Genomic DNA, 27,579 nt, shown 5'->3' with positions numbered 1-27,579 from the left:
CCTGCACAAATTCAAAGCTTTTTCCTTCCCTATGTAAAATACATCTGGTTACGCCACTACTTGGTACAAATTATATAATAAAACATTTATTCTGTCGTACTACTACATTTCGATACAAAAAATGACAACACAAGCACGTTTTAACGTTCGCCTTTTGTCTCTTCTACCATTTTCTAGAATCTAGACCTTTGCTATGTTGGCGTGTAAATTGCTTTTTGCTGTAATGGTCAGAAATAAAAACAAATGAACTGATTTTTGACTCCATATAACTCTTGCGCCAACTAGTGCTTGTTCTTTCTGCAGTTTCAAGATTTTTGTGTGACTGACAAAAGAAAGCCCAGAGTCAGAGATTGAGTTGGCTTGAACTTCGTTGCTTGATTACGGTATGTCAGGTCAGTTCTTGCCGAAAACTTAATCAAGTTTGTGTTTAGTTCAAGTTAAACAAAGTAGTCAGAAAATTGATAAAAATGTGTGATTTTACTAAATTAGAATTTTAGTTGTTTTTGCTTTTTTTGAGATCCATGCTATTTTTCATTGGCTAAACAAACATGGATTATGAAATACAAATTGAAAATGGAATTTTATATCAATAAAAGAAAAATGTAACAAAAACTTAAATTGGAAAAAAAATCTTCAGAAAAACAGTAGCCTAGGTTATCAGGCCTCGAAATTCGTTTTTGTTGACAGCGGACAAACGTGTCCGGTCTGAGCAGCTACGGTATCTCGGCGGACAATTTAAGTCTCACGGCGGACACACCAGTTTTAGCGTCGATCGTCATGCTTAATCACTTGATAATTCTTCATTATTTGAAAGCTATAGCTACGGTTTAGAAGGCTTTTTAAAATTTCAGCAAAGGCTTTCATCAGACCAATGAGGTGCGCTTGAAGAGTCAAAGAGTAATACGCCGCATAACTGATTAATTTCCACCGAACGGAGGTCGTGTGGATTTTTGCGTCACAATGCTCTGGGCACGAGTCGGAAAACTTATACGCTAACGCCACTATTTTCTGCTGTGCAAAGTTTCACTAGGCATTTTTCTTTAGGTTTATTTTTGCGTGGTACGGTATGTGAGCGAAAGTGAATTTTCTATGGAATTTTCTATTTCTTTCTTACTGTAATTCCAAAACTTGATAAATTTTTCTTCAACTTGCTGTAATAGCCTACTCGACTCGTATAATCTAATTTTGTAACCAACCTTGCCTTATCAATATTACTCGGAGATCAAAGGCAGACATTGTGACGTAAGACTTGAACTTGTGCGTGCTCCCATCGATTCTTAGCGAAGAATTCACCTTTGTTACGCTGATTCAATGTCATCAATCGTTGAAGCAACGTAAAAATTGAAAGATTTTCAGCTTGAATGAAAGCTAAGGGATACAGTATTCACATTTTCTAGATTCACGCTAGAACGCGCGGGAAATTATATTCTCACAACAATTGTTTATGCCAGCGTGGTCCAACTACAGGCCCGCGGGCCGCATGCGGCTCGCGGATAGAATTTTTGTGGCCCGCGAGCTTTCACAGTATTGATTTAATTCGTGTTTATGTTACAGAAAGTAATTTCAATTAGAACAAGTATAGCATTAGGATAAAAAGTGACAAAAATTTAATTCAAAGTTGTAGACAGCTATATACTGTTTCAACCTATCAGGTCTCGTCAGTACAACTGGGCTTCTTAAAGGCTGATATGTACCTAGTGTTTCGGACGTTTTTGTTTCCTTTAAATATTCCATGGTTTTCATGTTATGTATCTTTTAAATTGGAACCCTAATACTGTAACATTTCATTGGTCTTCAGAAGGAAATACCATCATTTCTTCAAACAGAACAATCGGTTGAAACATAAATGTACCGAAATCAGTTATGCGACAAAAACTTCCTGTGGTATCTTGCTTTCCTTACAAACATGACAAATGTACTTGAATGATGAATGTGTTAAACCTAAATTTTCAGGGGCGAAAGCAAACTATTTCACATTAGTTGGACACATTGAAGCTTTCCAGAGGAAACCGCGCATTTTTGTTATATGCTTGAAAAACAACGATCTTTCACACTTTGATTCTTTTGCATGCACTTGTGGTACATGATTATGAAGTGGAATGCTCCCGTTTTGTGAAAGATATTAAAGGATTTATCTTGTGAATTTGAGAATAGATTTAAAGATTTTGACAGATTAAAACCCAATCTCCATTTGTATGACAATCCTATGGATGTTAATGTTTAAACACAGCTACCAGAACTTCAGCTCGAACTCTGCGAGCTTCAGTGCAACCAATTCTTGCTGTCAAGGAAAAATGAAACCTCAGAGTGCTTCTGGAAATTAGTCAGTAAGGATAGATTTCCCAAACTGAAAAATCTTGCATTAAAATTGCACTCAGTGTTTGGAAGCACATAGGCTACAGTACATGTGTGAGAGTACATTTTCTAGAATGAAGCAAGACAAGTCTAAAAACAGAAATCGAATGATAGACGAAACACTGGAAGATAGTCTCCGACTTGCTACCACTAACATTGAAATTGATGTAGAAACGATAGTATCAGAGACCTCGACCACAGGCATCTCACTGATCGAGATTTGCAATAAATTTCTATTTGCTATTGTTTAACAAAATTTTTTGATTACGCACTCACTATCATTTTATTGGAAATGGCCCGCAAGTTGTCACGTTTTTGTAAAGTGGCCCGTAAGTCAAAAGTAGTTGGACCACGCTGGTTTATGCTATGCAATGACGATTTGTATCGCTAGTTTCTGTGTTATTTCTTGGCGGACAAATATGACCGATCTAGAGGGTACTTCCTGCGGACATCATATGCTGTGACGGCGGACATGTCCGCCGTGAATTTCGAGGCCTGGGTATCAGGCCTCGAAATTCGTTTTTGTTGACGGTGGACAAACGTGTCCGGTCTGAGCAGCTATCTCGGCGGACAAATTAAGTTTCATGGCGGACACACCAGTTATAGCATCGATCGTCATGCTTAATCACTTTATCTTGAAAATTTTTTGCCATTTGAGAACTATCGCTACGATTTAGAAGGCTTTTTAAAATTTCAGCGAAGTCACCCCGAAAGGCTTTCATCAGACCAACGACGTGCGCTTGAAGATTCAAAGCGCTGTGTAGCTGCTCAATACGCCGCATAACTGATTAACCGAACGTAGGTTGTGTGGCTTCTTGCGTCACACTGCTCAAGGTACCAGGCGGAAAAACTTCTACACTAACGCTACTATTTTCTGCAAGTTTCACTAGGCTTTTTTCTTTAAGTTTATTTTTGCGTGTCATGTGAGCAAAAGTGAATTTTCCCTAGGCTTTTTCTTACAGTAATACCAAAACTTAACAAATTTTGCTGCATCTTACTGTGATAACCTACTCGTATAATCTAATTTTGTACCGGTAACCAACCTTGCCTTATCAATAGGGCAACCAAAAGTCAATAAAGTCAAAATTTTTCTGCCTTGTTCAAAGTTTATAAAACGTCCATAAACTAAACTTCAGGCTGACACGAAGAGAGGTTTCAAAGTTATTAAGTAAAAAAAAAGTCAAAATTCATGGTTAGGTCAAAATTTTTTTTACTGTAGTTTTTCTTCTCTCTATTGATATTTTATTAAAAGCTACACAGATACTGATTTTTTGTTGCAATTTCTGTTGCTATTCTGACGTAATAATCGATTTGTTGCAATTTCTGTGGTAATAATCTTGTTTCGCTCACTACTGACGATTGAATATTAGCCAACTACCCTGCTGTTGATGAGTTGGTTGCCAGGGTTAAAGCAGTGACCATTAAAAACAGGTCAAGAAGAGCTAGTTTTACTTCCATTGGCCAACCTCCACAGCCAAATGTAACTAAATGGGCCCTTGGTTGAAAGCTGCTTTCTATTATTCAAGAAGTCTACCAGAAGTAAGAAATATTGTGGAAGACTTCCATGATGGTGGTGTCTTGCTGCAGCGTGCTCAAGATGCTGTAAAAGCTCCCAATTTAGCTACCCACCTTGTAGAAAAAGAGGAGCAGTACAGTACAGCGCATTGTTCGATTCAATTCAGAAGATGGAAGACAGCCGATACACCATTCAAGAAGCTTACCAGAAAATGAGGTCCCTTAACTTTGGTGTTGATGGCTGCCGAATTGGAAAATATATTCAAGCAAGAATCTCAAGGAATGACATCAAGTGCATTGTGAAAATGGGACGAGATGATATTTCACCACATTTTTATAGCCTGCTGAGGAACTCCCAAGCAACTTCTGTATTTCTCTATTTTAGGAAAAATTTTGGTGAGCGACAGGAACTTCAAAGGCGATAATGTGAAACATTACTTGATGTTGAAGTATAATAGTGCAGGGCCTTCTCAATAATTTCGGGATATTTAAAGACACTCCATATTTATCTTTTGCAGTTTTTCGAGTGACTTTCATTATACCTGTTTGCTGTTTGTTAGATGTGGTGTCCTTGAGTCTTCCACATTTTTCTCATATTTCATTAGAAAAGAAGATATCCTTACCTAACGGTTTGATTTATAATATGCTTTGTATTTCGCATTTGGGTTGCAAACGCAGAAAGCTATTGGTCAAAATTAGGTCAAAATTTGTAACTTATAAAGTCAAAATTTCAAGTTTTTAGGTCAAAAAATTGGTTGCCCTACTTATCAATATTACTCGGAGATCAAAGCCAGACATTGTGACGTAAAACTTGAACAAAGTTGCGCTGATTAGTGTGAAAGCACCCGTACTCCCATCGATTCTTAGCGAAGAATTCACCTTTGTTACCCTGATTCAATGTCATCAATTGTTGAAGCAATGTAAAAATCGAACGTTTTTCTGCTTGAATGGAAGCTACCCAGACAACAAAATCTATCATTTTTGCATTGATTCAACGTCTGCGTCTACATTGAATTAATATAAGAATGATAGATTTTGTTGTCTGGGTGAGGGATACAATATTCACATTTTCTAGATGCACGCTAGAATGCGCGAAAATTATATTCTTACAACAATTGTTGTGCTATGCAATGACGATTTGTATCGCTAGTTCCTGTGTTATTTCTCGGCGGACAAATATGACCGATCTAGATGGTACTTCCCGCGGACATCACATGCTGTGACGGCGGACATGTCCGCCGTGAATTTCGAGGCCTGGTTATCATTAATTTCACAGCCACCACACCTAGCCTACATACGAGGCTATTATCGTATCAGTTGGCATGCAATGAGTACTGTAGTGAGTATGGTACCGGTACCATACTTACCCTCTCAACAACACCATAAGAAAGAGTTGGTTATGAAGCTGAAGTCAGTGGTCGTAACAATTGTAAAAAAACAAACAATAAAAAAGTTAAAGAAAACAACAATTTTACTTAACATAAAAAACTGGGGTAAACTGCAAGGTTAGGTACGGTATGATACACCAGTTGTATGTTACAAAGTAAGTTACGCTATAATGTTATCGTGGGTACATAATTGGAAGCTGGTATACAAGTCCCCCCTCCCCCCGTTGGTAACTGGGTGCAACCTAATTCGTACCATGAACAATTCGTACCGTCAGTTCGTACCTTGAAAAAATCAAGAGAAAAAAATAAAAAAAGCCGAAGTTGCTGACATTTTAAAAAGGTTAGGGTATCGGAGTATTGGTTAGTCGCTGATCGCAGTTTCCGCAAACATTTTAAAAGGGTTCGCGTATCGGTATCCGCAAACAAACAAACTGAAAAGATCGAGAGAAAAAAATAGAACATCGCTGATTGCAGTTTCCATTTTTTCCGCAATTTCAGCAAACATTTTTAAATTTCCGGTAATGACCCTAAGAGTTTGCCAAAGTTGCTGATCGCGGTTTCCGCAAACACTTCATAAGGGTTAGGGTTGATCGGAGTTTCCGCAAACATTTTAAAAGAGTTAGGGTTAAGGGTGTTTCAGCAAACAAACAAACTGAAAAGATCGAGAGAAAAAATAGAACAAAGCCGAAGTCGCTGATCGCAGTTTCCGCAAACATTTTAAAATTTCCGGTAATGATCCTAAGAGTTTGCCGAAGTCGCTGATTGCAGTTTCCGCAAATATTTTAAAAGGGTTATTAAGGTTAGGGTTGATCAAAGTTTCCGCAAACATTTTAAAAGGATTAGAGTTGATTGGAGTTTCCGCAAACCTTTTAAAATTTCTGGTAATGATCCTAAGAGTTTTTGTTTGTTTGGGAAAACTTTTAAAATGTTTGCGGAAACTGCGGTCAGCGACTTCGGCTTTTTTTTATTTTTTTTCTCGATCTTTTCAAGGTACGGACTGACGGTACGAATTGTTCATGGTACGAATTAGGTTACATCCTTGGTAACTCATGACAAAGACAGGACTCGACCAAACATATAGGGTGAAACTACTTTACCTTTGCTTTACTGTTCACACACTTCAATCCACATGTTTTGGTCAATTCCTCTTTGTCATGAGTTACCAAGGGGGGGACTTGTATACCAGCTCCCATAATTGAAAAAGATTAAAAAAAATCCATCCTAAGCTACAAGAGCAAAATTTGATATGGTGTAGTTTGTTGCATTTGAGATTGGTAATTCAGCCTGCACAATTGTCTGGTTTTAAACTGTTTCAAAATTTGTCATTTGACCGGCGCCGGTCTTTTAATCTAAAACACTATTTGACCGGCATGACATAACGGTACTACGACAGTTTATCGAACGACAATTCATCGAACGACAGTTTATCGAAACAACAGTTTATCGAAACAACAGTTTATCGAAACGACAGTTTATCGAAATGACAGTTTATCGAACGACAATTTATTGAACGACACAGGGCCGTAGCCAGACCGCAGAGCAAGGGGGGGCCAACTTTTTTTAAGGAGGGCCGAAAAAATTTAAATGGGCAAAATCATTATAAATGTAGCTGTTGCTCTTGAATGTTTGGATTTTGCCAGGGGGGGCGAATTTGTTTTTAGGGGAGGGCGAGGCCTCCTTGGCTCCCTGCTGGCTAGGGGCCTGGAACAACAGTTAATCAAAAACCTAACCCCTAACCTAAAACCTAACCCCCAACCCCTAACCACTAACTCCTAACCACTAACCCCTAACCTTAACCCTACCTCTTAACCCCCAACCCCTAACCCTACCCCTAACCCTTAAACTCCCAACCACTAACCCCTAATTCTAACCTTAACTCTTAACCTCTAGCCCCTTCGATGAATTGTCGTTCGATAAACTGTCGTTCGATGAACTGTCGTTTCGATAAACTGTCGTTTCGATAAACTGTCGTTTCAATGAATTGTCGTTCGATAAACTGTCTTTCGATAAACTGTCTTTCGATAAACTGTCTTTCGATAAACTGTCGTTCGATGAACTGTCGTTCGATAAATTGTCTTTCGATAAACTGTCGGGTCACGGACATAACGTATTTTTTTCTTTCACTTTCTCTTTCAAAGCAAAACGAGAGAAAAGCAAATGAAAAAAGTGCCTATATAACTTCTTAATTCAACAGTTTTTTTTTTAATTGAATCAGTGGCACGTGCGATGAGGAGTATTGTAACTTTTTACAGCCACTAAACTAACTTGTTAAGAGCAAATATGTAATGCGTCGTTCGGCAAACACTCACATCTTATAATGAACAAAAAATTACCCAGATATATTCTCAAATTCCAGTAAATTAAAAAAACTCTAACTTTATTACTCATATTTGAAAGGCAGTGGCTATTTGACCGGCGCCGGTCTTTGAATCTGAAACACTATTTGACCGGTCATGACGTCACTATATAAGCACTTTTTTCTTGTTCTCTTTCAAAGCAAAAGACGAGAAGAGTGCCTATATAAGTTCTAAATTCGACTATTATGTTCAACTGATTGGGTGACGCGTGGGATACGTCTCTGTTTGTCATAAGAGGATGTGAACGTGTTTGTCGAACGACGCAAAAATGTAATGCGTCGTTCGGCAAACACGGTCACATCCTCTTATGACGAACGGAAAATTACCCAGAGAAATTCTCAAATTCAGGAAAATTAAAAAACTCTGACTTTATTAACTCATAGTTGAAAAGACATAAAAAATTGGGCTGTAGGCTTCTGAAATTAAAAATTGACCACAAAAATGCAGCAGCCTAACGATAGTCACTTCGGGTCAAAATTTAGTTAAAGCTTAAAAAAAAAAAGCACTTCCGAGTGGCATCGAACTCATTCCCTCTGGAACACCAACCGGAGACGTATCCTACGCGCCACCCAATCAGTTGAACATAATAGTCGGATTTAGAACTTATATAGGCACTCTTCTCGTCTTTTGCTTTGAAAGAGAACAAGAAAGAAGTGCCTATATAGTGACGTCATGACCGGTCAAATAGTGTTTCAGATTCAAAGACCGGCGCCGGTCAAATAGCCACTTCCTATTTGAAAAGACATAAAAGATTGGGTTGTAGGCTGGGGTTTTTTTTGCTGAGTCTTTTCGGTCATTTGTCTGAAATGACTTGAAAAAATTCGGTCAATTTTATTTATTTTGGTCATTTTTAGTCATGTTTGGTCATATATAGTCAATTTTTTCAGACATTTTGACCGAGTTGACTATATTTTTTTCAGACATTTTGCTAAAAAATTGATAAATGACCGAAAAAAAACCCAGGTTGTAGGCTACTCAAATTAAAAATTTACCACAAAAATGCAGTAACCTAAATTGAGTATTCTGGTTAGAATTTAGTTTAAAAAAAAAATCGCTTCCCGGTAGTATCAAACTCACGTCCTTGGGAATACCAGGCAGACAAATATCACACGCGCCACTGATTCAGTTGGAAAAAACTGTAGAATTTAGAAGTTATATAAGCACTTTTTTCATTTGCTCTTCTCTCATCTTTTGCTTTGAAAGAGAGGGTGAAAGAAAAAATACGTTACGTCATGCCGGTCAAATAGTGTTTTAGATTAAAAGACCGGCGCCGGTCAAATAGCCACTGCCTTCAAAATTTAGTCAGGTTAAGTCACTTACACCATTTTCTAATTTTAACCACCACCCACAAGTCCCACATTCTTTGCTATTGTAAGGTCAGTACTTCATGTAGGGATGCGCAATACAGAATATCGAATCTTAGAGATTCGAATCTCAATGTATTCAAATCGCATTTGCAGTTTCTTTTCGGATATCAGGATTCGAAAATAAATCTGTTAAATGAACAGTGTGCGACGTTAAACAAATGTAAAGTTGATATTTTCCGTCTTGCGCGCCGACTTTTTTCATGGACTGTTTGTTCCAAGCGCCTTTTTTCTTCCTTCATATGGTTCACACAGTTATCAGAACTGCAGACACGCAGTGCGTTCCCGTACGAGTGAATAGTTCAGGCTTCAAAATTCACGGCAGACATGTCCGCCGTCACAGCATGTGATGTCCGCGGGAAGTACCATCTAGATCGGTCATATTTGTCCGCCGAGAAATAACACAGGAACTAGCGATACAAATCGTCACTGCATGGCAAGAACAATTGTTGCGAGAATATAATTTTTTGCGCATTCTAGCGCGCATCTAGAAAATGTGAATACTGTATCCCTTAACTTCTATTGAAAACTTTCGATTTTTACGTTGATTCAACGATTGATGACATTGAATCAGCGTAACAAAAACATTGTGACGCAAGAAGCCACACGACCTCGTTCGGTGTAAGTTAACCAGGTATGCAGCGTATTTAGCAGCTTCGCGGCGCTTTGACTCTTCAGTCTTCAAGTGCATGTCGTTGGTCTGATGAAAGCCTTTCAGAGTGACTTCGCTGAAATTTTAAAACGCCTTCTAAACCGTAGTTATAGTTCTTAAATGGCAAAGAATTATCAAGATGAAGTAATTAAGCATGACAATTGACGCTAAAACTGGTGTGTCCGCCATGAGACTTAATTTGTCCGCCGATATAGCTGCTCAGACCGGACACGTTTGTCCGTCGTCAACAAAAACGAATTTCGAGGCCTGATAATTTGTGTGTGCGGCCACGAATGATTCATTACATGTGCTGTACAGTACTGCGCATTGATTTACACCACGCGCTTGAGATTCGTAAACTGGTGAGCAGTAGACTGTAGAGGATTAAAGGGATACTAAAGGAAAAACCTGACTTGGCGATTGTACACGTTATTTGTGTTTAAAATACTAACCATAAAACGATTTTCAATAAAATTTTGCTCCATTGCGGTCTGATCAGCATTCCGCGCCTGCTTTTGTCAGAGCTTTCAAAACGGGAATGGGCGTGAGCAGCGAAGCGTGCTACTGTACAGTCTACGTCACTATAGACTAGCAATCAGCTGATCGAGCAATAGTTGTTGCTGCGGCGACTTAACTGTAGGCAATTATGTATGTACATCAAAACATCAGATGTGGTAACGTGGCTTTTGTTATTGCTGTCGATAGTGATGTATTCTTGAGCAGTGTTTCCACTTTTTGGTCATTTAAAAAAAATTAAAAATAAATGAAACATTGGACTTTGGGCCTTGCCAGTGCCATTAAAAACAAATTTTTTTCAGTAATTTTTTTTTTGAAATGTATTCTTGAATGCTCAGTTTACGCATTTTAATGCTTGATTCCCGTTTGAAATTTTTTGAAAAGTTTGATAAAAATCATAGATTCACAGTAACACAGGCATCAATTATTGCTTCAATATTATTTGGAAAAAATTGCCGCGTAATTTCAGAATAGATTCGAAATTCTGGATTCGAAGTTAAGTATTCTAGAATAGCCAGGTATTCTGTATTGTGCATCCCTAGCTTCATGCAAAGAACCTTTTTATATGCTACTTTTTTGTGGTTATCAAGGTTTAGGAAAACATGTCTCAATCAACAGCAAAAGCATGTGGTATTACATCACCTATAAGTATGGCTGAACCTACAAAAGAAGACAAAGTACATACACAACAACTAGCAGAAGTTATAGAACCATTTGGTGTATTCGAGGGAAAAGACGAAATGGAGCAACGTTTGGCAGTATTAGCGGAACTCAATGCACTTGTCAAGCAATTTGTAAAGAAAGTTAGCCAAGATAAGGTAAGTTTTTTTTTTGTGCAAGATGTGTATTTGAATGTTTAATATCAAATAAGCTAGCCTCACTTCTGTTCTAAGTGATAGTTAGAAAATTGTAGGCTTGAATTGTACTCATAATCGCAATAAAAGTTTATTAGTGGTACTGGAAGTGACTTTTTATGTATGTCACTGTTTTTACACTCTCTCTCTTTAATTGCCATGCCTGAACCAGGCATCGACGGCCTCAGATAAATAATTAGACCAAATTTTTTACACTGCGCAATTAAATTAAACACTTCACAATGTTTCTCTGTCAAGTCTAAACCAGATAAAAGTGTGTGCAGAGCAACATGTTTGTGAGTTTTAGTAAATCGTCAAATATATAATATTTTTGGCATAATTGCATGAAGGTATATAATCGAGTGGCGACAGTGAAATCATATAAAATAGTTTTTTAATGATCCTTTTGCTTTGAATAGTTAGTTGTAAAGTAGCCTATTCAAAGCAACTTTAATTTAATGATGCTCACAAAAGTGCTGCACAGCAATCGGACAAACTTTTTTCTTAGTATAGATCAGTGGTTCTCAACATTTTTGTCTTGGTGGACCCTTTATGGTGCATTTGAAGTGGTCTCAAACCCCTAAACATTGTATATTGCGTCTCCTTATGGAATTATACCGTATGTTATATACATAAGTTTCGAAGCAACACACTTAGAAGAATTTTCTGAATTCGCAACGCACTTGACGACTGGTGAGATTGACGAAATTATGTTATGAGCTATATGTTGGCACACAGGATCAAACATCAGTAATCTATATATATGCTCATTTGATGTTTTTCTATAAATTTTATCAAAAGTTAATGGAATACTTGCGACCGTTACAAAGAATTTTTTCCTTTTTTCATTTGTAATCAATATTATTTCGTTATAATCGCAGTCATTGCAAAACTGTGAGTGGTGATAGACTGCTGAAATCATTGATCAATAATCTGCTGTCTCAAAAGAATTAAGTTGAACATAGCCAACATAGCCTTATTAACCGTACCTGTTACTGGCGTAGACCCTATGGTCTCGCCCTCTGCTAATTCAGCAAGTTCACATAGAAGCAGTCATGCTAGAAACCTGAGATTTCTTGACTTTTACTTTTTTTTCTTGCCCCAACTTTTAATCCTGATTATGATGGTATCGGATAATTGTGAAGTTCACAATAAATCTTTTGTCACAGCCAGTTATGAAATGCAAGAAATTTGCTGATATTCAATAGCTTGATTGACAGTTTACTATAGCGTGCGGTTTCATTTTGTGTTTGTCGGCGGCGCTAAAATTCCATTCTGTACCCAGGCAGCAAAATCCGTCATTTTTACATTGATTCAATGTCGATTTTGCTGTCTGGGTAGGGAGTCGCAATCTGACGCGATATGAGTCATTCTTTGCTGGCAGACAATAATTAGGAAGGTAATTTTTTATTTGCACAAATTGCTTTGTAGTGCAAAAAGTGCATGGAATACTGTTTGCACAGAAACGGAAAAAAAAAATGATGAAATTCTGTGTTCAACGCAAGAAGACTTTCAAAATAAAATGTGAACTGAGAAATTTGACCAAGAAATGGCGAAAATAGGTCAAAAACCGAGTCTTTATCACCTTTTCTACCTAAAATACACAATCACGAATATATTTTGCGAAATAAATTGATTGAAGTGATAGATAAGGCTTTTGACCAACGGCATACTATTTTCTGTTGTTATTTGATATGCCGACGGAGTAAGTAGCAATAAGAGAGACGTAGACCTGATGGTCTCGGCCAGTAACTCTTGCCGCCAAAAGGAAGCAGTAACAGATACGGTTAAAAGATTTAAGTCATTTATATGATATTTTTAGTTCAGAAACCAAACCTTTGTGCAATGTCCTTTGCAATTTCAAACGATGCACCAGTGCGTTGCAACTTACAGTTTGAGAATCACTGTAGGCTAATACATAAACAAAGCACAAACATTTTTTTAATTTTTTTAATTTATCAATCATGCTGAAAACCCGGAAACTTTTGCGGACTCCCGGTTGAGAACCACTGGTATAGAGCTTCTAAAGTCTACGCCAGGGTTTCCCTAACTGTTTTGGACCACCATTTGTGAATCTTTTTTGTGGACCCAATTATGTTTTACCATATGGCATTTTGCAATCAACTCTTGTGAATGAGTAATTTAAAACATTTGGTTGTTTCCATTAAAGCAATTTCTTTGTCTGTGCCCTTGTAAGTTTTCAATGCATAAATCATTGTTTTTAACAGACACTTCCACAATCAGTGATTGATAGTGCTGGAGGGAAATTGTATACGTTTGGTTCTTATAGACTGGGTGTTTGTGCCAAAGGTGCTGATATTGACACATTATGTGTTGTACCAAGGCATGTCGATCGAACTGATTTTAACACAACTTTTTTCAAAATGTTGAAAGAACGTGAAGAAGTAACAGATATAAGGGTAAATATTTTTTTAAACCTGTGTTACTGTTGTAATGTAGAGTAGACTCAACAGATGTATCCTTGGGAAGTGTAGTAATTAGTAAATATCATTTGATACATGTTTCAAAAGCATTTGTAATGGCTATTTTGTGCTACAGTGTATAACAACATTAGGCTACAGTATATACCGGAATGGCCCGTTTCGGTGAGTCCGATCCCTTAACGGGAGATTTTTTCAATTTTTTTTTTTTAATTATTGGGTACCGTAGCCTAATTATCATTGCCGTTTTAGGGTTAGGGGTTAGAGGTTAGGAACTCACCAAATCGGACTCACCGAATAGTAGCAGACCCGTATATACTGTAGTTTGAGGTTTTGTAACAATGTTTGTCTTAATAAATAAGCAAGCCTTGCATTTTTAAAACAATCTGAAGATTTTTTGGGCTTGTATGTATTATTCACAATGCTTGCATCATACGCTACAATATTATTGTTAATGACAGGCTTTTATTACTAACCTAATTCCTTTATCTTTTACGAAATGTACCTTTTGTTATTCAAATTTTTTTATTAAACAGCTTCTACAAAATTTCAAAAAAAATGTTAACTCAAATAAAATAACTAAACATTGTGTGTTCTTTATGTCTTAAGAGTTAAGACTAGCGCCTAATCGAACATCTGTGTTGAAGTGTACTTTTAATATAATATTTTAGATTAGATGTAATTATACTGTATGCAAATTTCCACTCAATTCCATTGATATACAATAATGTTATTGTGTTACTTCTGAATGAATACTAACAAACTGTGTTGCAGGCAATAGAAGATGCTTATGTTCCTGTGATAAAGTTTAAATTTGATGGAATAGAGGTATAATTATATAAAAAAGTTATCAACTTATTATAGAAAAATTTTTACTTTCAATCAAATAAGATTCATACTGTATTTGTGTTTAGTTTTTAATGAAATTTTCTGCAGGCAAATATTTTGTATTGCTATTTCTTGACTTTCACAAACAATTTCACAAGCAAACCCTGCATTGTCTTTTTTGAAAATAGGTTTTTATTTTCACTCAAGGTCTTATTTCGATTTTCACTCAAGCACTCAGAGTCAGTGTTATTTTTTAATGTATGCAGTAGCTATTTTTAAATGTATTTTGATTTGTTTATACAAAGATTTTTGTCTTTAACAGATTGATACATTGTTCTCTCGGTTGGCTCTCCAAATAGTTCCAGATGACCAGGAGCTCCGGGATGACACATTGTTAAAAAACCTTGACATTCGTTGCATCAGGAGTTTGAACGGATGTCGTGTCACTGATGAAATTCTTCACCTTGTTCCAAACTTAGAAAGTTTTCGGTTGACTCTGCGAGCTATCAAACTCTGGGCTAAGAGTATGTTCAATAATTATTGTCAATATTTGCCATAGTTGTATACTTTGTATAGGCTATCGTGAAATCAAAAACTTTAAAAACTGCTCATGTTTTATCTTCACAATAATTTTTAGTGTGTAGATTGACTTTAGAATGCATTATTCAAGTGTACTTACTTGTTATTTCACTTCAAGTATTAATGCATGAATTTTAATTTAACATTATTTTTCAGGAAAAGGAATTTATAGCAATATGCTTGGTTACCTTGGCGGTGTGTCATGGGCTATGCTGGTTGCAAGAACTTGCCAATTGTATCCCAACGCTGTCGCTTCAACACTGATTCATCGATTTTTTTGGGTGTTCTCTCAATGGTAAACTGAAAATATTTTTGTCAATTTTTAGCCAATTAACTTTTTACAATCGCCATCAGAAATTCGTCATCGTCATACTTATTATTGTCAGCGCAGTTTGGTAGTTTAGCATAGCAAAAACTTTATATAAATCAATGCATATTGGTAAGTCAATATATTTTTATTTTGTGCTTTACCAATTTCCATAAAATTTCACGTTAAAACCAACATGTGGTGGTTGGACGTATTTTATGGACGTAAATTTGGAGGAATGGATGAAATGTAAAATGGATATCGACAACAGTGTAGGGGCATTCCATTTATAATCAAACACTCCTTGTAACCACTAGTCACAGATTTTGCTTATTTTGACATATTTTATACATACTAAAAAATGATGACAATAGCAAAAAAAATTTTTGAAATATCTTCATTGGGGGCCGAGATAGAGCACTTTGAATTTTCGGCCACTAGTAGGATTTTGGGAGCTGAGCACAGCCATTTTTTCATTTTGCGCCTTCATTTTTTGGCAATAGCTCTTTACCTTGAACGATTTTCATAATGAAAACATGCATTTTACCAATTTAAGACCCAAGGAATTCATTTTTGCACTTTAAATTATGCTAAGATGAACATTTCAAATGGTAATTTAGGTTTAAAGTTTTTCTTATTTTATTTTTGATACGCTAACTTTGGGGGAATATTTCGGAGCGTTGGGAAAAAGGTGCAAAAAAATTTTTTTTTTCTTTGAACAAAGCAATTGAAGTATAATACTTTTACCAAATTTGGTTGATGTAAGTTTTGCATAAACCAAAATAATCAACTTAGAAAACACCAGTAGTTTAACTAAAATTGTTATGAAGACATGGCTACAAAGTTAAAACATAGGACTTACAGCACATCAAATGCTTTTTGAACATGTTTTGCAAGTGTATTTGAGGACAGTGTATCCCTATTGCCTTAGTTCTGCTTTATTTTATTCCTTTGTCTTAAACTAGAACAGAATGACAAACTCAGTAAACTTATATGTACCGTACCATAAACATTGTAAGAGATCTTAATACAAACAACACAAACAGAAATCACTTCATCAACTTTTAAGGTTGGATGCATCAATAGCAGTTTTTTAAGTGTTTGATTAAGCCAATTTTCAGACTGGGTAATTAAGAATCAGTTTTCACAGTACACAAGTATCTGCACAAGGTCATTGAAGGTTTGTTCAATTTTCTTCAAGTCTTTTCTTTTTGATTACATAGTTGCACCCAGATATTGTTACAGGGCTAGGAGGTGAAACAACACATAAAATATGCTCAGAAGGAACACAGCAGAAATCATCCCTCGGCCAATAGAAATATTGATATGGTCCATGAGGTGCCATGAACTTGATGTTGACATCTCCTTCGTCCCTAAAAACTTCTTGCACCATGCCAAGCCACCAATATAAATCATATGTGAATGTAACATAGTCAAAGAGAGGCAGTAGTTTCAAAGAATTTGTGTATTCCAGTAAATTCTTTATCATCACTAATCCCTTTACATGCAATACTGTGAGAAGATTTTGGTTCAAAATAATGAAAAGATTGTGTGCCATGTACAGTGGAGACTTGAACATACCTTTCTATTGTGTCGAATTCTTTCAAGTTCATTGCTTTGAATGTCAAAAAACTGTATATATGCCTTTTATGTACTCTTTACAGAATTTCAGTAATGCATCAAAATCGAGAATTTGGTTTGTGTAAGGTCTTTGACAACTTGCTCTAGTGGCCAAATGTTTCACTGTGCCTCCTATTCCATCACAAGGAGACTTACCATGACTGGTGGCAAAAAAAGTCTAGGAGCAATCCATTCCAAAATCAGTTTTACAGTCGTGGCCAAAAGTTTAAGACCAGGCTTGATTTATGACGTTTTTTGTATTACGCCATAATACTGCATCAGATATTGTTTAAGTTGCACCATCTTTATTCTGGGTCGAAATCTGATGTAATCAGTCATTATTTAGCGAATATCAATTGAACATCAGCCAGTAGAGATCACTTTTCTGTATTTCTTATCTGCCCAAAATGGGCAAAATGTGCTCCCTTTTGGAGGTTCAGCGATGTCAAATTGTTGTTCTCCTCAGGGAAGGCTACACAGAACATCAAATTGGTGAGCAGCTTGGATTTAGAAAAACTTTTGTGCATCAGGCAATTGTGAAATTTAAGAAATCAGCAACTTATGTTGATGCAAAACGCAGTGGTTGTCCTTGAAAAACAACTCCTAGTCTGACATCTTCATGAAAAGGCAAGTGGTGAAGTCTCCAACATGTTCAGCCAAACAAATCAGGGCCGATTTGAATGAAGCTGGTATTCCAGTCAGCAGGAGGACTGTTAGCCGCCGTTTAGTTGTAGAATTTGGTCTGAAATCACGAAAACCAGCAAGAAAATCGAGGCTTACACTAGCGATGAAGAAGAAGGGTCTCCTGTTTGCATTGCAGCACAAAGACTGGACTTCTGCCCAATGGTTTAAAGTTTCATTTTCGGACGAATCAAATGTCCAACAGTTTGGTGTAAGAAAAAGAAATGTCCGTCGATCCTCAGGTACACAATTTGATGAAAAGTATACACGGCAAACGGTGAAACATCCACCAGGTGTGATGATATGGGGAGCCATTTCGACCAAAGGTACAGCCGGCCTCTTTTTTCTAAAACCAGGAACCACGATGAACGGCCAGAAATACTTGAACTTAATGAAAGAGAAGCTACAACTGCACAGTAATGCACATGTCGGTGCACGAGTGTACAATTTTGGTGCAAGATGGAGCCCTATGTCATGGTTTAAAGACAGTAACAGAGTTTTTTAGGGCTAAGAAAATCACTCTTCTGCAGTGGCCGGGGAACAGTCCCAATCTTAACCCTATCGAAAACTTTTGGACTTTTCTCAAAAATAATGTTGCTGAAAAACATTCCTCCAGTATTCTTCCCTACTTGAAATAATCAAATTAGTTTGGATCCGTGAAATTCCTGAAAAACTTTGCATAAATTTAATCGAAACTATGCCCAGACGAATCAAGGCCGTCATCAAAGTGAAAGGAAGACACACCAAATATAAAAAATTTGAGATTTTGATGCAAAATGCAATATATATAAATGCTTATTACTTTGTCATTATATACAGTTAGCAAGAAATAAGTGAAAAAACGACAAGAAATAGGAGGGAGAATTGATTTTCTCGAAATTTGCGGTTTGGTCTTAAACTTTTGGCCACGACTGTATGATACCGTAACAGAGGTTAAGCAGGTTTTTGTAATTTTTGTACTGAGCTGCACATCCATCAGCAAAATATTTTATTTTTTTTATTTTTTTGTTTAGTTGAAGATGTACAGTACAAAAGTTGTAATTTGTTGAAAAATTTTGTAGACAAATCATGCTGTATCATGGCACGAATCATCTGAAATAAAACACATGGATTGTTGGATCCGGCCACCCTCGGTAATGGGGACATCACCGGATTAAAACTGGACTACTACTACTAATACTACTGTTGGACAAATTTATCTTCAGAATTCTTATAATGAAATGCCACTGGATGTATTGAGCATTGACTTTGATTTCAGTGGAATGATTGCACTTCATCTTGAACAACAAACTTGTAATTTTCTGCAAAATCCAAAATAGCAATGTCCAGCTTTCAAAGTTTAGTGTTTGTTTGCGTTCTGACAGATACTTAGCTTGGCACTTAGCTATGAAAGAGTGTGCTGTAAGCTTGTCCACTGCTTGTGTTAGAATGTCTGTGAAAGATAATGAAGAGACTAAGGTTTTTAGAGTTGATCGATCAGTGGACTGCCATTGTGTATAAACAATGTCATCTTCAGATTCACCTCCTAGCTTTTCTGTTAAAAATTGGTGTAAAACTTCTCTTCCAGGACAACTTTCACATCTATGCACCATGCACATCTTATTTTCTGTGTTACATACAATCATGGACATAAAATCTTTGTAATTTTGAGTCATATTAGTAGCATTACATAGTTATATAGTAAGATAGTGTTCTGGTGTTGTGTACACACACAGACTGAGTGTGTACCACTACATGAGACGTTAATACACCATTTAGGGCACAAGTGTCACAAAATTTTGATCAGACTAGCTGTGTGATATCAGCTGACTAATAAAACATTGGTAATTTGACACATCAAAAATTCATAAAGAAACGCACGATAATATGGCGGAACCCTACAAATATTGTGACAAAGCATCAGTTATGTTTCAATTATATTCATTTTTTTGATCATATGGGTTGATATTTTCTAAGTTGAATATTTTGGTTTATGCAAAACTTACATCAACCAAATTAAGTAAAAGTATTATACTTCAATTGCTTTGTTTAAAGAAAAAAAAAATTTTTTTGCACCTCTTTCCCAACATTCCGAAATATTCCCCCAAAGTTAGCGTATCAAAAATAAAATAAGAAAAACTTTAAACCTAAATTACCATTTGAAATGTTCATCTTAGCATAATTTAAAGTGCAAAAATGAATTCCTTGGGTCTTAAATTGGTAAAATGCATGTTTTCATTATGAAAATCGTTCAAGGTAAAGAGCTATTGCCAAAAAATGAAGGCGCAAAATGAAAAAATGGCTGTGCTCAGCTCCCAAAATCCTACTAGTGGCCGAAAATTCAAAGTGCTCTATCTCGGCCCCCAATGAAGATATTTCAAAAAATTTTTTTGCTATTGTCATCATTTTTTAGTATGTATAAAATATGTCAAAATAAGCAAAATCTGTGACTAGTGGTTACAAAATTTGAAAAAATCTGATGATTATAAATGGAATGCCCCTGTAGGTAGTTGTGGTAGATAAAATCATTCAAACTCCTGGTGCTGAATAACAGAACAATAGGAACTTTTTATGTCATCCATTGGCAATTTGGCATGACAAATTGATTTTGAAATCCAAGGAACGTTTTCAAGTTTGTCTATATATAATATATACCTGTTGCGTTACTGTTGCCATTGAAGACAGGGCTGTGGAATCGGGCGAGAAATATACGATTCGGACTTCTCGGTTTATAACTGGCCGACTCCGGACACGTCAAAATCTCTCCGACTTCACTGATTAAAAGTCCTGCATACAATTAAAGTTTTACGTTTTATGTAACGCAGATTTTGTGCTGATGCATAAAAACGTAATTGCTAATCGGAGTTCGAAACCAAAATTTAGCTGGGATTGCAAATAAACATATGCAGTCTTAGTTTAAACGAGCAGTTACGCGCATCTTTTCTCTCCGCTTCTATTAAATTTTGGCGTTGGTTGCTTGCCATATTTTTTGCAACAACGCAATCGACCACTTTTCTATCTAATTTTCAACACAATAAATCTAATCGCCAATCTAGAACACTTCGGGACACTGCACGACATAAAGAACGTTAGAAAAAATACAAACTGAGATGAGCACCTAGCTTATCAAAAGCCAAATATTTACAAAACGTAACTGAATGTTATTTTTAAGGTTAATTTACCCAAGTTTTTTTTTCATATAATTTTTAAGCAAGGTTGATTTTGGTTGTTCACCAGGGAATGGCCACGTCCTGTCTTGCTGAAGCAACCGGAGGAGAACAATCAGCTCAACCTACCTGTTTGGGATCCTCGCTACAACGTCTCCGACCGCCTCCATCTCATGCCCATCATCACGCCTGCTTATCCTCAGCAAAATTCTACCTATAACGTCACTCGGTCTTCACTTACTGTCATGAAAGGGGTGAGTTTTTCTTTTAGAAACTGACTCTAGCATAAGCACTTAGGAGCTTCAACTTACATTATGCCCATCACTTCTCGTCGAAGGTTCCTGGCTGAATTTGTGTCCGAAATTCAACAAACAAAACTCAACAGGGCGGTATGTATCGAACTGTCAAGCGGCAAAGCCAACACAGCTTGAGTTTTTCATTTTGTATTAGAATTTTTTGATAGAAATTGGTTGATCAATGTGATTTTTAGGAATTCATCGACGGTTACCGCACCACCATGAATATACAATCGAATAAAGCAAACTGGTCGAAGTTGTTTGAAAAGCCAAATTTCTTCAACGAATACAGACATTTCATTGTACTTATGGCAAGTGCTGAAGATGAAGAGCATTTCAGTTTATGGTATGTTTCAGTTTATTACAATTATCCCGTGTCTGGGTCCAAAAGTACCCCCCTGGACCCCCCTATCAACGCTACTGTGCAAACATTTCAGTTTATGCTTTGACAAAGTGGGCCCAGAGAGTACTGTTGGACCTGGGATCATTTTAAGGGAGGGTGGGCTTTCCAGCGAGGCAGAAAACGAAAAATATACTGCATTTTCTGTCAGTGTTATGCTGTGTTTGTAGATCTTGGGTGGTACCTAGCTCAAATTATTCCCTCAACTCTCTTGTATGGTGGTGAGCAGTAAGGGCTACAGCTACATTTTTCTGTGTGCGTCTCCGGGAAGTGCATCATGTTCAAAAAACATCTTTACAATTCTTTTTGTTGGTTTATCGTTAAGGTGGTTTAGTATTAGCGACCAGTAGAAACTGTCTACTGCCGCTTAAGTGATAAAATCCTGTGTTTGTTTACTTTCAGGACTGGATTGGTCGAGTCAAAAATTCGTATCCTTGGCGGATTTCTGGAAAAGAATGATTATATTCTTATCGCCCATATCAATCAAACGTCATACCCCCAGCAAATAACCACCACCATCGATGGTGTAGAAAGGTCAGTGGATCTTTTTAGTTTTGTTGAAACCTTTTTTTTAACACCTTTTTTGCACAGTCAATGGATGTGTACTGTGTAGTTCGTAGCGCGTGTACAAAATATACGTTTAATGCTAATTTAATTTTTATTGCAATAATTTTTATTGCAATCAAGACATTTTTTCTTGCTGTAAAACTCTCTTTCATAGTTTTTTTCACAAACGAAAAGGTACCAGAACGAAACATTTACTAATTTTCAGGACAAACTACATCACTAGATGGTTTCTTGGCTTGCGTTTTGTCAAGGAATTGATCAGCACCAACATCAACTTAACAAACGATATACAGGTGAGGCATGACAGGGTTTCTTTGCCGAGCTATCTGTCAGTCGTTGATACTCACCATAATTATTCACCTTCTAGGCATTCACTGACACACTACTGCGACAAGCACATGGTATTAAAATGTTCAAGGACGACATGAGGGTATGTATTATTTTCAGTGTATATTTCAACGTATAACTTATCTTATAAGATTGAGAAAAATGAAAGAGTCGTAAGAAAAGAAAGTGTGAGAAATAGTCGGCCACGAAGTTTCAGGATAGGTTCCTTTGAAGAAAAATGGAGAGATAGAGTGTGTCCAATGTGCTCGTGCAGTTTATTGATGAAGCTTTGTAAACCTGACGTTTCAAACATGATATAATTCTGCGCCGCGTCTTGAAACTTTCTGCTGTTTCAGGTTGAAGCGAAATATGCCCGACGCAACGAGCTGGGGAAGTACCTACCTGAAGAAGTGTCTTCTACTATTCGTTTATCGGGTAGGCCTTCGCTTACAAAGACAAAGGTGAGCAGCACTTGTGGTGATCATCTTTCATTAAACTTAACACAAAAATACATCATTTGCTTTACCAGGCTCCGGTGAATTCGGCTGAAAACGAAGAAAATACTGGAAGCCCCAATACCGACCAGTCACGGACAGATTCTCCAGTCAATGCCAACAACACGTCAATGAACAACGTCTCCATGGTGTCTGTGGAATCGGAAGCATCACCTTCCTGTACTCCTCCTCCTCCTGTGGAGCAGAGAACAAACTCGGATGAGAGTATTCCATGTTCAGAAAAGTCTGTAACGATGTCAAGTGCATCTGAGACCCCAATGATAACCTCTCCGTCGAAACCAGGCTCACAAATTCCGACCATTCACGATTCCGTCACCAACTCGGATGGTAATGCGAAGGGAGATTATGGCATCACTAGAACAATTGTCAATTCGGAAAAGGAGACGGTCAACTCTGAGCCAATGAACCAGACCATCTCAGTGCTGGGCAGCCACATCAAGTCTGACCCATCACCGATGTCAACAATCCCAATCTTAGTTGGAGGGAGCAGCCGAGGGATCCGGCAAGCCAGAAGCCACCAGGACTTGCAGAGCATGAGCAGGCAGTCATCTATGAACATCCAGACGATCCCTGTGCTGTCGAGAGTGAGCAAAATTGGAAGCAATGACCAACCACAACGATCAATGGCTATGTTTTCCACGTCCAGTCAACCTCAGGTATTTCTGTTTCCACTTTGGATCGTGCTGAATGAAACTTTTTCTGCCACAAATTTTAGACCAGCCTCCTTCTAATGTTTCCTTCGCATTATTTGAAAGGATTCTATGAGCTTCAAAAACTTTAGATAGGATATTCCAAGCACACAATATTTAATATTATTTAAGTTTATCAGCTTCACGACTTTCTTTGTTTTTCTTGCGCAGCTGCAGAGTCACTTATCAACTCAATGGCAAAGTCGCTTACACGTATTTTCAATTAAAGATTTTGGGAGCTATTGAAGTTTTTTTAACGGTGTTTCTTGCCTTCCGTGATTGCTTTGGTTTGTCGTTTCTAGCGGTAGTTGCAACGTTCATCTGATGAAAGTGAAAGTAGTAGCAACAACAAACAGGATGATTTATTGCTTCACTGACGCTTCGCGCACCATGTCAATGCGCATCCTCAGAGCGAATAACTACAAAATAAAGTTATGTACTGCAGTGCGGTTAAAGGCAAAACAAAAAATGAAACACACATTATTTTAAAGATTGGTTGAAGATGTGTGAGCGGTTACTTTCCACGTTAAATACGTAAAAACTTTCAACATTAAACATAAATTCGAAGTAGTGGAGACCAACAGAAATTCGAGACGAAATTAAATTACAATAACGTTTTCTACTGTGTTCAAATACAAGTTTTTAAGTAATTTAACGTGGAAAGTAACCGCTCACACATCTTTGGCCAATCTTTAAAGTAATGTGTGTTTTATTTTTTTCTTGTCTTCAACCGCACTGCAATATATAAATTTGTAAATTTTATTTTTGCTTTGATCTGAGGATCTGAACAATCGCTCTGAGGATGCGCATTGTCATAGTGCGTGAAACGTCAGTGAAGCAATAAATTAACCTGTTTGTTGTTGCTTTTACTTTCATCAGATGAGCGTTGCCACTAGCGCTAGAAACGATACTTGTCCTTATGAACACCCAAAGGTTTTCAGTATTCTGCTTTGGTTTGTGATGGTTGGTTTCATGACATTCATTCTGAGAAGATGCTCGATACTTTCGTTAACAGTTGGGGAAGGGGTTAAGCGTCAAAAATTTGAAGAGCGTTGTTCCAAGATCAAAAGTGAATCAATTCTTTCGTCATTTTATCGAGTTGATGATATAACAGCATCGTGACGACAAACCATACAAATTGATACGGTATTATCTTTTAAATGGGGTAGAATGAGTTTTTGTACACACCCAATGCCTTTCTTTTGTAGGTTTCCCACATCCCAACGTTCTATCAATCCCAGCAGCCAATCCAAACGCTTCACACCAACCACGTGATGTCGAATAGCTACAATAACGTCCAACGCACCGCCGCGTACCCCCGCTACCAACCCATACCGTCCCACATGAGTGCCCCTGCTGGCCACCGACCACCCCTCGCCAACAACATGCGCAACTTCAACCCTCAATCAATGCGAGCCCATTCCGAAGTACGTGCGCTTTATACTGGTCAGAGTATAAGTGGTAGTAATAAATTTACATGTTATACTGTTATTTTTGTGCTTAACATGTGACCTCCTACAACTTTCGATTACAAAGATTAGTTTGAATTGTTGAACGGCTAAGTTTGTATCGTAAAAACAGCAATCACCTTATGATGACAATGAAATAACTCATATTTTTTATTTTTCCAGCCGATTGACATCAGAGCAAGTTCGTTGAAGCGGCCTCACTCTCCCCTGCATAACGAGGTCTCTTATATTAGCCCCAAACTTTTCAGTCCTGACCGGGGATCGAACATCGGACACGTGGTATGTTGCTGGCCTCGTCAACTTCACTCTTTGTTGTGTTTTCCTTGTTGTTTTCCTTGTGGTTTTATTTAATTGTGGTTTTAACTTTCAGAGAACAGACGCGGAGCTGGTGGATTCACCTCCATCTCACATTCGGACCGTTCCTCGTTTAAAAGACAATATTAAATTAAAAACCAAGTAAGCTGCTTAGCCGTGTCATCTATACACTTTCAAAGTGGTAGAAAGGGGTTTTGTTTCGATAAGAAGTTTTTAGTTTTTGAAACTGTTGCTAAACTAAAGTGTGCAAATTTATGAAACCATCTTTCGAATTATCTGCATAGGACAATGAGCCACCATACGTCCCGAAGATGACGTCATCACAGTCAAGGTCAGTGATAGCTTTCCTTTAGACGTAGCGGTTGTTTTGTTTAGTCGAGCGTCTAGTAAAAGAAAAACTCTCAACTTTTATTTCCAGTTAGCATAGCTCCTGTTTACAGTCGCGATGACCGTCTTCAAGACCGACACATCATCATCCATTTGGCCGCATTTTGGTGAGTTGTAAACGGCAGAAGAAAGATTCCGGTCAATCTCCTATTTCTTCCTCATTCCCGTGTTTGCCCATCATGGTACCAGTCTCTACGGGTATGTATTGTCAGTTACTGCAGCTGGCCTTATGCTGAAATGGCAGGACATTTCACGTTTTTATCTTCTGTGCCATGAATTTTGTTATTTTCATTTTATTTGCCCCTAAAAAAATCAAGAAAAAAAGTCGCCCGAAAATTTGAGCTTGAAAGCTTGCCTGTCGCAAGTCTGAAATGTGTCCGCGCTGTTCAAAGTTCGAAACACTGAAGTTTGAAGTTTCAAGAAGCATGAAATTTCCTGACAGCTGTCAAGACATCCAAAGTATATTCAAACCATGTCGGACGAACAGAAAAGAACTCATTTGTACCGTACCTGATTAACTCGACACATTGAAATACTGCACTTTTTCTCTATCATTATAGACCAATATTAAAATCCCCCTTAGAATTCTGTAGTGTACATCTACTGCACCAATTCATCTATTCAAAATACTTGATCAAATAAATAATATAGGAATGTTTTACACGGAATTACGGTAGTGGGAGATGACATGTAAAGCTGGTTATCTAGACACAAATTTCCTTTACGTTTGAACTGTTCCACTTACTATTCCACTGACAATACATTACGTATACAGTAGTAGTATCAATTTTGAAACACTTTGCTTGTTTTACGTGTAGGCCTACTTCATTTTATGCGACATTCTCTTAATGCTGCTGTAATGCGTGGTTCTGTGAAAATGTTTTTTTGAAACATTTGCTTGATGCTTTACTGCCTAACAGGCGGCTATTGCAATTGCCCCAATAACTCGTTGGTAATTATTTAGTTCAGTTAATTCTAACATGCAACCAATTTGTCAAACAAACATTAATAGGACGTGCTCAGCATCTTTTCTGACACACGCAAAGTTTCTTCAGTGTAAAAATGAAATTATTGCAACAAACGCAATCTTAAGTGTGGTGTGGAGTCTGAAATTGAATCCTTTCTGTAGAAACAAAAGACTCCCTGATATGACGACTTGAAAACGTGAACCGTTGTATAAACGTAAAGCCTTTAAAGTCAATGTTTCTACAGCAGAGCCTGTCGAAGCAACATAAAATTAACAGTATGTAATGAAATTTTACTCGTATCTTCTCATCGGTACAGTTTAGCATTTTTGCCAACCTGGGTAGACTCTATTCTTGCATACGCGATGTACAGTTTTGTTTCTCTGGTGGCGATTTGGCTGCTAAACTTGTATGTCGTGGTCTGTTGCATTTTTGCAAATGTACTGAACTATACCAATTGCCACCTAACACAATGTTACAAGGAGACGTTCGCTAGACACCAAACATTGATGCACAGTTTTTACAGACGTTCGCTTGACCATATTGGTTCCTTTTTCACAGTTTGCTTATTGCCTGTGCGAGCTTTCAACGATGATGTATCATGAAATTCGACTGTTACCCAGACAGGAAAATCCGTCATGTGTACATTGATTCATCGTATGTAGACGTTGAATCAAAAATGACGGACTTTGCTGTCTGGGTAGTCAACCAAAGACCAAATTTTCTCCAAACATTATTTCAACCCCAGTTCCCGTTAACGTATTCCCGTTAACCAGTCTCTCTTTTTTTTCAAATCGTCAATTTGTTTTCACGTTTTTCTGTTATTGCCGATTGTGTACGTTTTTAAACACTTCTGTTCATAAAGATGTTTAGAAAAATCATTAAAAAATGGCGGGGTAAAGATTTGTTTGATGTGGTGAGGCAGAAAGCACATTCAGAAACCGAACAGCATTCCAATGTAGGCGAAGGTCTCCATGACTTACAAATACTTAGTCGCATCTCTTACGTGCTATTTCTAAGATAATGTCGTCTATGTTGCATTGACA

The 27,579-nt window shown here is 37.3% G+C and overlaps 1 protein-coding gene across 2 annotated transcripts; it reads left to right on the top strand.

The window, feature by feature from the left end:
- The first annotated feature begins 336 nt into the window (after positions 1–336).
- LOC145780518 (poly(A) polymerase beta-like) lies at positions 337–27,472 on the top strand. 2 transcript variants are annotated; one of them, XM_082592150.1, is made up of 18 exons: positions 337–392; positions 10,738–10,965; positions 13,230–13,421; positions 14,217–14,270; positions 14,593–14,794; positions 15,006–15,144; positions 20,674–20,857; positions 21,094–21,245; positions 21,702–21,833; positions 22,072–22,159; positions 22,234–22,296; positions 22,550–22,654; positions 22,723–23,364; positions 24,606–24,824; positions 25,029–25,145; positions 25,237–25,322; positions 25,466–25,512; positions 25,622–27,472. In XM_082592150.1, exons 2-17 carry the CDS (start codon positions 10,750–10,752, stop codon positions 25,494–25,496), a joined length of 2,622 nt encoding a protein of 873 aa, XP_082448276.1. In that variant the 5' UTR covers positions 337–392; positions 10,738–10,749; the 3' UTR covers positions 25,497–25,512; positions 25,622–27,472. The 2 variants fall into 2 exon arrangements, with proteins under 2 accessions (XP_082448276.1, XP_082448268.1); XM_082592142.1 differs by having other exon boundaries at positions 25,600–27,472.
- The last annotated feature ends 107 nt before the right edge of the window (positions 27,473–27,579 follow it).

This window comes from Aplidium turbinatum, chromosome 1 (genome assembly GCF_918807975.1).
Source record: "Aplidium turbinatum chromosome 1, kaAplTurb1.1, whole genome shotgun sequence".
NCBI lineage: Eukaryota > Metazoa > Chordata > Ascidiacea > Aplousobranchia > Polyclinidae > Aplidium > Aplidium turbinatum.
Note: the sequence above shows the minus strand (reverse complement) of the source record. Positions and strands in the feature narration are given on the sequence as shown.

Excerpts from the sequence above, each read along its gene's own strand:
- LOC145780518 (XM_082592150.1), top strand. The coding sequence starts at position 10,750 with ATGTCTCAATCAACAGCAAAAGCATGTGGTATTACATCACCTATAAGT. Across the intron at positions 21,246-21,701 it reads GAAGAGCATTTCAGTTTATG|GACTGGATTGGTCGAGTCAA; the intron begins GTATGTTTCAGT and ends GTTTACTTTCAG. Across the intron at positions 23,365-24,605 it reads CCACGTCCAGTCAACCTCAG|GTTTCCCACATCCCAACGTT; the intron begins GTATTTCTGTTT and ends TTTCTTTTGTAG.